This window comes from Glycine soja, chromosome 5 (genome assembly GCF_004193775.1).
Source record: "Glycine soja cultivar W05 chromosome 5, ASM419377v2, whole genome shotgun sequence".
NCBI classification, from domain to species: Eukaryota; Viridiplantae; Streptophyta; class Magnoliopsida; order Fabales; family Fabaceae; genus Glycine; species Glycine soja.
The window spans coordinates 4,983,408-4,997,641 of NC_041006.1; the positions used below are offsets into that span (position 1 = coordinate 4,983,408).

Sequence of the window (14,234 nt, forward strand, 5' to 3'; positions counted from 1 at the left end):
AGTCGGTCAATGCCGTGGAGGCGTGGACGAGAGACGTATAAATCAGCATTCGGCAGAAACACATATGTATAGAAAGCTAAGAACTGTGCTTCAATTTTTAACATAATACCTTCGTTGGAATTGTTTGTCTTACTATTTTAGAGTTGATATAGATGTGTTATCCTAGATTTTTGTTTTTAAATAAACACTAATAGAGTACAAGTTATATTTTTTCAGGATAGAAAAGTTTAAGTTTCTAAAATAGATTTCTTTATGACAAAGAGATGTTGCTCATCAACGATTATTTGAAAACAAATGATATTTTAGGTAGTGCTTGATTTAAACAGTGGGAAATGAAAAATAAAATAAAATAAAAAAAGTCACTGCAGAAAGAAGGGGTACAATGAATCAGAAACTTCCAATTTTAAGAATGGAAACATGGAAAATGAATTCGATAAAAACACATAACTGTAGCCTGTAGGTGCCATGCATATCTCTTTGGTTTCCACTTCTAATTTTTATCAAGTTATATTTTTTATGATAGATATCAAGTTATATTATTAGTACAATGTTTTTTATAAAAAAAATTGTAACAACATAATGTTTCTTTTTCATATCTAGTATATTGTATTAATCAGTTATATATGGACACTTCTCCATTATAAACATTCCATTAATATCCAAAGGACTATCTTTCAATCATTTTGTAATACTTATTGATGTTACCGAATTTTTCCAAATATTAATCCAATCTGTCAGAGACTATCCTCTACTTATTTCGAATTCTATCTCCGATGAGAGATATAATATTTAAATAACAATTCTGATGATAAAGTCAATATTTATGTGAGCTGTCTAAAATGAAATGAATCATGAATGTAACTTACTTTTTCTTTTCTTATCATATGTCTTGACAAAGGTTATCGAGTTGGTAATAATTGTACATGTGTAACGATAGTCGATTGACTAACCACTAACGATTAACTGTGAGTTCGGTTTAGTACACTTATTATTCTTATATTTTTCTTTATATTATCTCTTTATCTCTTTAAGTGTTAAATAACATAAGTGTGCATTAATCATTTTTCTTGTTATTTTTTTGTCACACACAGCCGCATTTTTTTTTCTTCCCTCTCTACCTCTTTTTTTATTGTACAAAACTATACAGTATACAAACGTGATTTCTCACCAGAAATAATACAAGAAAATACATAAAAAAAAAACAAATTTTGGCACTCCTCCGATCCCTATATAAGTGAGCACCACATTGCCATATTTTACTACATCACAACACAAACCAAACTAGCATGGCATCAAAACTACTACTAACCCTTTCTCTGCTACTCCTAACTCTCATCCTTCACACGTTTGGCACCACCGCACTTGCCAAACGAACCAACCCAAACCCACCCCCAAACCAAAACCCAACAACAACAGAATTCATCAAGTCCTCATGCAAGGCCACGCGCTACCCCGCCGCGTGCGTTCAAACCCTCTCGGGCTATGCCAGCGCGATTCGCCAGAGCGAGCAGCAACTCGCTGTCACGGCCCTCTCCGTGAGCGTGTCCAAGACGCGCTCATGCGCGTCGTTTGTGAAGGGAATGAAGCCCAGAGAGTACAACGCATTGCGTGACTGCGTAGAGAACATGAACGACAGCGTGGACCGTCTCAACCAATCGGTGAAGGAGCTCGGGCTCGTGGGTATGGGTATGGGTATGGGTAAGGCCAAGGGTAAGGGTAAGGCAAAGGACTTCGCGTGGCACGTGAGTAATGTTCAGACTTGGGTTAGCGCTGCCATCACTGATCAGGACACGTGTCTCGATGGGCTTGATGGGCCCCACGTGGACGCCAACTTGCGGGCTTCCGTTAGGCCCAGGGTTGTGTATGCTTCTCAGGTCACTAGTAATGCTCTTGCGTTGGTTAATCACTTTGCCTCCAAGTATCGTTCTGCTTAGTGCATATTTTGTTTACACTTAGAAATATTGCACAAGTTGCAATGCACGTTTTAATGCAAATTCAATAAGTTGTCACTCGTAATTATGTGCCGTTAATGGTTTAATTTGTTCAATTGTATCCTCGTGGTTATAGAAGCAGATTCACTCTGTTTTTTATTTACGTCCAGCTCGAGCTCATTTGTTTTGAAGCTAACTATAAACGCAATATTGTTTTGAATATTCCAAAATAATGCACACTTCAACGTCTGTATGCTTTTTAACAGGCGATCACGCGGTCTTCCTTTACAAGCAGGAGACTAGACATGGTGGGTTGATCTCCCATATCAAATTTTACCATATGCATACAAAAAATAAATCAGTGGAAAATGCTAACGGTTAAGAAGTTTCTATTGTAAGAATCAACGGGAAAATACATGGCTAAATATATGCTTTTCTCCTTTCTGATTTATGAAGAACTACAGCTATGTTTGGATATCTAGTTAGGTAACACATTATCATCATATTAGGATAAAAGAAATTTATTAAATTTGCATCCTCGACATACTTTCTACACCTCAATTACTTGATTTCTTTAAATATGTATTAGGATTTTGTTTAATTAAGTGTGTTTGTGAAGGAGTTAAATCTCACGTATTCGATGTTTAAGGAAAAAATATCCCCAACATTGCTTTGTCTATTTTGTCTTGAAAATCCAAATTTCTCGTGGTTTGGATGTGTTTCCAAACACACTCTAGTTTCATGATTTTCAGCTATTATCTTGCTTTCAGAAGAAATAAAAAGATTAAACGTTACTTTTAATCATTTAACTTATTTGTTCAATGATTTTCTCCCAATAAGTCTAATGTGGTTTCAGCTCCTCTCGCTACTGTGATGCATGTTGTGTGTTAACTGTTGTGCAAGTCTAAATGGGCATTATAATTTGTGTGCTTTACTGATAAAGTGTTTAATAAATTTATGATTTGGAGAGGATTTTGAAGTGGCTAGAGGGATACAATATAGGTGGGTTTTATCCCATGGCTAACATGGGATGCTCAATTGGTTGAATAAAAAGCATAACAACAACTTATACATGGTGAGCATATATATCCAAGGGTCAAATTTATTGCTTAGCACCATGGATAAATAACGAACCACCAAGAATATATAAGCATGAAGCTAATTAAGACCAAGACTTGGTCTACCATGATTAGAACATCACATGGTCAGCGTGAGCCCAACTCGAGACAAACAACACTTAGGAACTCATGGAAGGTCTCTGCATTCTTACTCAAATGCCACACAGCACTCACTGTTGTCGATCATTGCATTATCTACATATATTAAGCTACTCTGCCACGCCCCTTGCATTTTCTGCATCCCCCGACAAACATAGCTCATGAACCAGTGGCTGGAAACAGCATCAACATGAACTGATAATTGTACATGGCCCCAATAGCATTGCCATCGGTTAGAACTGACCCAAGAGTAAAACAACTAAAACTTAAGTTTTAGACTCATCTATACAAAAATATTTTCTAGCAATTTTTTAGAGTAAAAAAAAAAATATCTCTTAAATTTTATTTTATACTTCCCTTATTATGGGAGTAACCTTGCTTCTAACTGAGAATACGTGTGATTTATAAAAAAAAATTGTTCCATAATGTGATAGATAAATCTCTGATTCAAGGTCAGAGTAAACTCCAAGAAGAAGCACCGAGAAGAGAGAAATTGGGCCTCATTCCATCTTTCAATAAAAAGAATTACATCCGTATATAGGCAATAGCTAAACCAAGTACCTTATTCTAATGGAATTATCCCTCTTACAAACTCTCCACTCCCTCTAACAGATTCACAAGCCACTCCCTATAACCTTCTATTATCTCTTTATCAGTAATAAACATAATCAGAACACCTATTAAGCTTAGCACTGGTTCTTTTGGGCCTACTAATTTAGGCTTCATCCTCTTGGGTCATAACACTCCACCAGTTGCTTGTGCCTTGTAATTCATACATGTTGCCAAAGTATTTGCACACTTATGTCTAAGACTCTTTACAAAACGAGTATTAATATGTTACTTTGTAATATATATTTTCACATGATTTTACTATGGACACTCATGTTATTTAAAATACTAATATGTTATGTAAAAGGACTTAATAATAAATATTTAAACTATGGGAAAACCTACTATATACATGTAAAGTAATGAGGGATGACGGATGGACCAAAATTTTGGGTTCACTGCATGTAAGAAAGTAGAACTAGAAGCCACCATCCTAATGACGTTTAATAATTCGTTCTTAGTTGGACGCACAGAAATTATCATGCATAGTAGATTAAACAAGGCCATAACTAGAGTTATAACTTTTCCTTAAAATGTAAATAAATAATTACGACATCAAAACATTTTCATGAAAAAAGAAAATCCTTATATGTATAACATTTCAAATATTGGCAAAAAATCTACTAATTTTTGTTGAAGAGTTGTTCGCGACAATCTTCAGCTTTGGGGAATTTTGCACCGATTATTTGTTCAATACTAGCAATTGATACAAAATATAATGCAATTTAATTTATTCTTTAAGCCACTTGACAAACTTGTTGAGGTTATCTGAAGATAGCCCTTTGTTGTTCATTAACTCCTCCTTTAGCTTCAAAGACCTTGATCGTATGTTCTCATCACTAAGTAGTTGGTCCAATTTGTTTCGAATCTCCAACCTTGACACAAATCCACTTTCATTTGAATTCAATCCCAACCCAACTTTCAACTCATCACAAATGTATGTTTTGTTATAAATTTGGTCTGCAAAATATGGCCAGCACAAGAAGGGCACACCACTAGACAAGCCTTCTATGGTTGAATTCCAACCACAATGGCTAAAAAAGCATGCTATGGCAGGGTGACTTAGAACTTTCTGTTGAGGTGCCCATCCAACTATCTTACCTTTTTGTCCTTGGAATTCATAAGGGTATGCCATCTTATTGTCTTGACGCACAACCCAAAGAAAAGGTCCATTGGCAAGGTCTAGTGCAAGAGCTAGTTCATTGAATTGGTTTTGGTCAAAAAGACTGATACTTCCAAAGGCAACATATGTGACAGAACAATGAGGCTGTTGATCGAGCCAACTCATGCATGAGAGATCTTCTTCATGAAATTTTCCTAATGATCTTGCAGTTGCATTATTTGTATTCAACAATGGGCCAATTGGGAGGATCTTTGGAGCAAAAGTGAATACCCCAGGTTCAAGTTCATATGTGGTGTTACAAAGCCACCATTCTGTCAAATTTAAAGTTCGTGTAATATGCATCATATTCATACCATCTTTTGTGCCAGGCATATTTAACCAAAAAAATGTTCCTGGGTTCATCTCTTGGCATATTTGGTGATAGTCGAATTGTCTTTTTAGTGGTTAAGAGTGATCCTGCAACGAAAAATAATTAAGATAAGGCTAGTAATATATGGAAATAGAGCTTCTCATGTCAAAATTTTCACTCCATTTTTTCTTGGTAAATTTTTGCAAATTTGACTGGCTTTGTCTATTTCATTGCTGCTAAAAAAGATATGCACAATTTGAATATGAATGTCATATAAAAATCTAAACCAGAATGAACATTATTGTTATTTTCAGAGCTTATAATATAGAAAAATATCCCCATTTATATTAAAACTAACTTTTCTAATAATTTATTATCACTTCTCTTTCATTTAAGATTTATGTATGAAGTATTTATAATTAGGTAGAGTTTATAAGCAGATATTGATAGGAAAACAAAAAAGAACAAAAGAAACACAAGTTAATTTACATGCTTCATCAATCTATCAAGTTTTCTAGAGTAAATAGATCTAGTGAAACAAATTAATATGGATAGTGAAGCATGATATTCTTACCATCAGAATTTATGATCCCATCATCAATAAGCTTGGGGCTATTGCATAACAAGGCAAACATAGTTGCTGCTATAGGCAGAATATAGCTCCTTTGATTCCAAATTTTCTCCCAACCTCCAACGCCCATAGCATGGCCAAATCTGCAACAATGAAGCCAATTCTGTTGTCACCATCCTCATGAGTATTCTCTAAGAGCTTCTCAAGTGTCGTAGGCATAGTTCTTACAACAGCATCATATAGTGCTCCGGGATCCATTCTGTCGTCATCGGGTCCTAAACCATCGGGGATCGAGACCAACTTCATTAGTGATTTATCATCAAGGCTACCTTGTTGCTCATACACCATGGAACTCATCACTCGCTTGTGGTTGAAGTCTGAGTTCACAAAAATGACTCTGCATCCACGCTCAACCAACTTTTGTGAGAGGCTCATCATGGGATTCACATGCCCTACACCTGGAAATGGTAAAACTAGCACTGTTGGAACTCTCATGTTGTATTTTCTTTGCTTTTTCTATCTTGGCCTATAAACATATATTTATATATAGTTTGAACTTCACTTGTAAATATTAAAATGTTCACAAAATATATATTTAAAAGGATGCCTAATTATTATGCACTGGTGTATGTAAATAGTAAAAGATATGAATGCGTCAAATGATAAAATGCTGTCAGCTTTATTGTTAATTAGTTGTTAGGTACGTACCACCTATCATAAGGTTTCAGCAGGTTCACTACGTCCTACACTCAATTTACTTGCAGAAATTTATGACTGGGAGCCACTACTATTATTATGGTTGTAGAAATTTGTGATAGGTACGTACTCAAAGAATCAGCTTTATTATTAGTGGACGTCGATTTGTGACTGGGACCTTCTACTATTCTTATTGTAAGGTCATCGCTCATGTACATCCATATAAATAAATAAAATATAAAATTAAAAAATTTATATGAGTAAAAAATTTATATTTATTTTACATTATTATTAAGTAAAATTTATTAAAAATATAATATATTCGACTCAAAATAAAACTGTTTAAATTTATAAAAAAAAATGTTTTATTAAATCAATGAAGTAAAATAAAATAAAATAAAATAACACATGTAATTAGAATAAAAATTCATTCCCAATATCACATCCTATCAGAGTATGTGCTGCAACGTCCTCTAGCACGAGGTTCTTTAAAGTCATCCACATAGTTATCTGTTTCCACGAACATAAGGTTCGAGATCATCACAGGATCCAAACACAAATAGCACACACAGTGAGTGATTTATCACAAAAAAATAATAAAACAAATAAACAAGACATAATCAAAATAAATTATGGAAATATTTATAACATAACTCAACTTAATACAATCCACGTCACTTCACCACTTTATCTTTAAGATTCATTTTTTCTTTTCAATCACTAATCACATCACACACTCGAGTCAAGACACAATAACACTCATCAATTTCATAATAAGCAATTAGCAAGTGTTATGCAACAATTATACTAAGACTTAAGCCTACATGCAATGTGTTCACGACAATCCAATGGTTAACGAGTCTGGGATCATAGTTTTACTGAGACAGTTTTGGATTTCTGTGGGAAAAGGAAAATCTACGATGCGAAGGGTATTTCTCTGAGCTTCGACATGTTTTCGTAATTCCCAACGGTGAGAATGTTCGGAAATGAGTCTGAGGGCTCAAGTTTCACGATGATCTAACAGTGAATGAGTCTGAGATCATCATTTTTCTGAGACGGGTTTGGTGGTATGCGAGAAAAAGAGAGTTTTGGGAGGAGGAGAAGGGAAAATAAAATTGAGAGGAGGGGACGTAGAAAGTATCGTCTGACTAACCTAAGATGTCTCTATTTATAGTTAGGGTACTCACAACCTATTATTTACTCTATTTTTCTTTATTTATTATTTTACAAACAAATACTCTATTTTATTTCTATCAAATGAATAAATCAAATATCTTTTCTTTTTTTCTTTCAAATCATTATTTTAATAAAATTATTTCTCCTTATTTATTTATTTATAAAAATCTCAATATTTTTCTAAAAATTTATTTATTTATACTAATTTTTTAAATTTATTTATGAAAAATGAGATGTTACAATTATGGTCGTAGAAATTTGTGATAGGTACGTACTCAACAAGTTGGTTTGACAAGTGTACCAATTTGTCCAAGTAATAAAAGTTCGAAAGTCCGAGTGTCAAATTCCACAAGGATTTTGTGTTGTGCCTATTTAAATACTTTTTTTCAATTTATAAGAATAAGAAATAATAATTTGAGGGTTGGAGTACAGAATAAGAATTTATATTCGTAAATAAACAATAAAAGAAAAAACAGAGTAATTAAAGATAGAATTCAAATGGATGTGAATGTTAGGATCTAGCATGCCTTAATCGCCTATGATGTATGAATTCATGATTTTCTTTATCAATTCAGTTGATTCTATTCTACCCACATCTATTCATTTTATTGCCTTTGATGTCTCACGATAACAAGCCTATCTTATTTACCTATCTCCCAAATGTCTTTGAAAAGATTCGATAAATAAAATGCATGAAGAACAAATTCTAGATGTTTGTTTTAACGCATGGGTATAACGCAATTATTCTATGTCTAACAATGATTTTATTAAGATATAATTTCTTTTTGTTCTATTAAAGGTTATCCTCTCTCTAGCATATAACCTTTAAAATCGATACATGCATATTCTCCTTAAATCTTAATTAAAGGTTACGCTCTCTCGAGCATCTAACCCCTAACAGAATAATAAGATGAAACATGCAAGATAAAAACAGAAAGGATAATAGAATAGAATGAACCTGGAAGGGACTCCTTTTTGCATTGATAAATTTGAAGTACATGATACATCATTTGACTTTTTAAGCCTGTCAGACCCTAACTAGGGAATTAGCCACTCATGGCCATGAGGGCTTTACAATGTGAGTGATGGAAGAAAGAATTGGAAAAATGATAAAAGAGAGGAGAAGAGGAGTTTTGAGGCTTAAGGTAGTGGCGAGAGTGCTCTGAGACTCGGTGTGTCTTTTTCCCTTGGTCTGACTCTCTGTTTATAGCTACTGGAGTGAATTTGGGCTTTCTTACGCTCGCTTAGTGGGCTCCTCTCGCTTAGCGCGTGTTGTTCTGGCGTCGTGCGCTTAGCGTGTCTCCTTCTCGTGTTGCTCGCTTAGCGCGAGCGATGCACTGAGCGCATTATTTGGACTGGACCTTGATTTCCTCTTTGTGTTTGTTCATTTTTACTTTTTGTCATTCTGATTTTAACACCTGTAGTCAGAAATTACGAAACATTAATTCTTTCACATTTTAAGCGCAAATAACTGTTAAATAATTATTTTTAAAGATAATTTGTTTTATTTTCTACTCTCATAATACAATTGTTTAGCAGTTATCAATTTGTGACCGGAGCCTCTCCTATTATTATGGTTGTAGAAATTTGGTCCATTCTTACAGCTTTAGAGCAAACGAGGTCCATTGGTGATAAAAGAGTTTGAGTTGAATACTTTAATCTGATTCGTTGGCAGCCTGCAACATGATTAACAAAGGAATATGACTTTAATCATGTTAGTTCGTTGATTAGGAGCATGCAACATGATCAACGAAGGAACCTTGGCCAGCCTGCAACATGATCAACGAAGGAACCTTCCCTCTATGATTTCCAAAAACCCAACTATGCTCTACCAGAATACAAAAAGAAAGCACCCATTTTCACGACTAATGTTCCTAACCCAAATCTTCACAATCTACTTCATAGTTCATACTACAATAGCAAAATCAAAGCAAATAAATTCAAAACAATGCTCACTAGTACATTTTCAAGCTTTTTTTTTCGTCTGTGGACAAATTTTGGGGTGAAAGGAGCTTTCTCTGTCCTAGCCTCCTAGGTGAAGCTTTTCAATAGAACGTAGCCCATCATTTTTGGCATAATATAATCATAGATTATTCTAAACTTACCCACTGAAAAAAGTTAAACCATATGTATCATATGAATCAGCATTTAAATTTTTTGCAGAATTAAGCCTGGTGGGTTACTGGAGCAATAGAGGCAGGTTTTTCATTTCTCTGTTCATCTTTAACCAAACCAAGAAACTTCAAGGCCTTACTACTGTATTACAACAATATATTACCATAATTACAAAACATACAAAAAAAATATATATTTCTAAATAAGAAAAAAAAATTGTCCATTAAAAAAATGTAACATAAAAGACCAAACAAAACACATAATTATATGATTCCTTTGATCATATTGTAGTATAGAAATCTAACTCCATATTTCATATGAAAAAAAACCCATAAAAATAACAATAATAAAAAGAAGAGAAAAGAAATATCATGAAAAAAAGAGGTTTTGAGGAGCCTTTCAATCAACATTCTATCAATAAGACTAACAAAAACCACCAAAACATGAAATTGGGCCTCTGCATTCATACCTATATTTTAAAAAAAATTAAAGTAATACTTTTGCTTAAAATGAATTTAATATATCACTTGTCAACCTACTATTCATAATTCCACATATTTGAGTTTAGGCACACAAAAACACAATTGGATTATCAAAAGTCAAAAGTTTAGAAAGAAAAACTCGTTGATTAAGATCCAACACATGATAAATATAAGAAGACTAATCATTCAACAACCAAAACATGAAATTGGGTCTCTGCATCGATACCTATATTTTTTAAACAATTAGAATAATACCTCTGCTTTCATTTGCAAAAAGAAGAGTTGGATATATCACCTGTCAACCCACTTTTCATAATTTCGTATATTTGAATTTAGGCACACACAAACACAATTGGATTATCAAAAGTCAGAAGTTTAAAAACCAAACCAATGGTACAATAACGTTTACAAATGACACAAGTCAATAGTCTTGTGAGATCAGAAATTGAAGCTTTAGACTTCGTTACTTCAGCAAAGATAACAGAAGGATTAGACAAAGTAACTGATACAAAACATTTGTTAAAATGGGAAGTGAATATTTGCACAGGTTGCCCATGACTCAAGATTTATTTATCTGTATTTAATACTTTGACACTGCATGTCTATGGATATACAATAGAAACCCTTTATTAAAATAAGGCTATTGGAAGCAAATATTCTAAGAGTACATAGATTATTCACGGACACGGATCCTCTCAATATGCACCGTTGGATCAAAATGAACGACTGAGATTTATTAATCATCAAAAGTCACCATTTAATTAAACTGATCGAACCCTCAATTCTAATTTTGTTTCTCTTTCCTGTTCCCAAACCAATGCCGGCGAAGTCCTCATCCTCTGGACCTTCATTTCCGGTGACTCCTCCGGCTAGGTCTAAACAAACAAATCTCATTTTCCTTATTCTGGACCTTTTTTTTCTCATTTTCTCAACAAACAAAATTTCCAGAAGATCACAAACAGGGCCATGTTTAGGAACTTTAGGGCCTTAGGCAAATTTTTAAAGAAACTTAATATTATATAAATTATTTTTCAATTTTTTTTTAATTTTTTATGACTTTTTTACCAATTAAACTCATTTTTATATGCTATTTTTAATGAATAGTAAGACATTTATCAAGAGTAGTGTATATATTGAGATTGAATTAATTTTTTAACTTATTTTTTGTTTTGTTTTGAAAACCAAGTTTCTACTTCTATTTTTTTTTTCCAATTACTACAAAGTATAAGAATAAAATAAAGAAGCACTACATAATATAAACAATATATATATATATATATATATATATATATATATATATATATATATATATATATTTTAAATCTGATATCAATTAAGGTATTAAAAAAATATGAAAAAGAGATAGAAAAACAATGAGTGTTGAATAAATATTATTTTTAAGTGAAGGAACTGATAAGTCATGCATCAATATCTCTAGTCTTTAATGCTGTCAAATTTTTTTTATCTCTGTTAATAACCATGTTCCAAATTAATGATATAATTTCTTATAATAATCTACAAATTCAGTTTTCAATTATATATATGATTATGATATTTAGCTTTTTTACCTCTAATTATTAATTAAGATAAGTAGCTAACTTTTGGATAATTTTTCAATCATAGAACATCTATATCTATTGTAATGTGAACTATATGAACAAATTCATATAAAACTTATATAATAACAAATAAAATAAAATTAAGAGGCCTAAGACAATGGTCTTAATTGCCTTACACTATCCATGACCTTGCTCGCAAATCATTCTTTGTTCCATTTGAAAACAATAATTTTCTTGAGATTTTCAATTCTTTGCAAACATTTTAGAAAATAAGGTAGATAGAGTCTTAACTTACTGGAATTTTCTCCACAAAATGGTTATATGAAATTGATTGAGATTTTTAAGATAATTAGTTATATGGTGTATGATTTAATTTTTAAATATTCCTTCTCCTAAACCTTTTTTCTTTATCTTGACTGTTAGAAATATTGCTTTTGGCCACCGCACTACAGAGAGAGAAAGAGAAAGGAGTATTTTATGACACTTTTCTAGAGTGTGAAGTACGGAGAGAGAGAGAAAGGACAATTGAATCCAATTGATTTTTTAATATTTATTGAAGGACATGTGACTAGATCCGGGAGATTATTCACGTCTCATTTTAATCCTTTCAAAAGAATTTGCACTAATAATTTCCTCTAACTATGCAAATTAAAACTTAACAATAGAAGAAGATGAACCACATCATACCCAAGTCAATTAAGTGACTTATAAACCTGCAACAAAAACTGAGCAAGGGTGAGACGCTTTATTGTACACCATAGATCATATAAATGGTTCACCTAGACATAATATTTTGAAGAGTAGTTGTAGGGCTAAGTAAGTTTATGGATTTGCAAATTATTCCACTCACAACTCTTATAAATAGACAACTCTTTTTAATACATGTCTTGTTTAGTTCCATTCACTGAAAAGAATATTAGAACAATGTTAGTTGATTATTAGAATTTGGTATTTTTAAATTAGTTTTATATTGACACCCAATTTTTCTTTTAAATTTTGTGAGAGATAAAAGAAGCATTTTATCTTTTGAAAAAAGTCATTAAAAAAATTAATAAAATTTAGTCTTATTCAAGTAGTAAAATATGCAGTAATGAGCAGGATACGGTTTAGGAGGAATGAACTGACCATCAAAGGGACTCGAACAGAACCACTATGCCATAAGAGGCTCTTAGACTAAATATAGATTGGCCCTAGTGGATCTGAAATAGATAAATCAAAAATAAATGAGTAAAGAATGATTAAAAACATAGCCTCAAAAAACGAAAGCCAAGAAAGTAAGATTTATAGTTATTTCACTGAGAAGAAAATGCATGATAATAAAAACATATACCTATTTACATGATTAATATTGCATGATACTCCATTTTTCTCCACCACCATGCCATCAAAATATAATAGTAGGCTGGATATAAAGCTTGGAAATTGAGAAAATTTGAAATGCTCCACTAGAAACAAACTTGGAGATTATCTCATGGACAAAAAGATCCAGGAAATGCGCATGAAGCAACTTTTTGACGAGCAACTTTAGTTGAAGCAGCATAAGTTATTTTTTATTTTATTCCTTGATTTCTTGCTTAACCTCTAGTTTTGTCCTTGACATTAGTCAATTAATCAAATAACATACATAATTTATCAAAGCAAGCAATAATCTAAGAGTTGAGACTCTGCCCCAGCTAAACTGACTTCTAAACCTGCAGCAAATAAGAATGAGGTTCAAAAAAATAAATTGCATTGGTATGTTTGGGCTAATAAATTTGGCATGGGTTATGTTTTTAACCCACAAGGACTAATTTTTAAGATTTTCTATATACTCTGTAAATGTGTTCAAATGAAAAAAAATGTGTGTACATGAATCCAAAGTCACCATGAACAAGACTTTGAAAATGAAAATTTTCATATTTTTTGTGAAAAAATGGTATTTTTAACAATTTTCAACTCCAATACACCTCAACATAATATTGTTGTTGAGAGAAAAAAATAGCTCATATATGACAAGAAATGGCTACAACTATGTTGAATGATAATTGTATTTTGAGGCACTTTTAAGCTAAAGTAGTAAATACTTCCCATTACATTCAAAACATAATATATATTAAACCTATTGTGAAAAGACTCCTTATGATGAATTGTAGAAAGGACAAAAACCTAATATTTCATATTTTTATCCTTTTGGATAGCGATGTTTCATTCTCAATACTAAAAACAATATAAGGAAATTTGATCCTAAGTCAGATATGGAATATATTATTAAGTTATTTTGAAACTTTTAAGCCATGTAGGCTTTATAATTCTAGAAGCTTAACAGTTAAAGAATCCAACTATGTTAAGTTCAATGACACTAGGACTAATAGAAAACTATCAAAGTTGGACGAACTTTTCAAATCTCCTTCTAGAAGGCACTAAGAT

At 32.4% G+C, this 14,234-nt stretch overlaps 1 protein-coding gene and 1 pseudogene across 1 annotated transcript; one reads left to right on the top strand and one right to left on the bottom strand.

The window, feature by feature from the left end:
* Positions 1–1,242: 1,242 nt before the first annotated feature.
* On the top strand, positions 1,243–2,094 carry LOC114412127 (21 kDa protein-like). Its single transcript, XM_028375920.1, has one exon. It carries the CDS (start codon positions 1,287–1,289, stop codon positions 1,932–1,934), a length of 648 nt encoding a protein of 215 aa, XP_028231721.1. The 5' UTR covers positions 1,243–1,286; the 3' UTR covers positions 1,935–2,094.
* A 2,219-nt stretch (positions 2,095–4,313) lies between these two features.
* On the bottom strand, positions 4,314–6,356 carry LOC114412128 (annotated as a pseudogene).
* Between the last annotated feature and the right edge of the window lie 7,878 nt (positions 6,357–14,234).

Coding starts and splice junctions, on each gene's coding strand:
- LOC114412127 (XM_028375920.1), top strand. CDS start 1,287: ATGGCATCAAAACTACTACTAACCCTTTCTCTGCTACTCCTAACTCTC.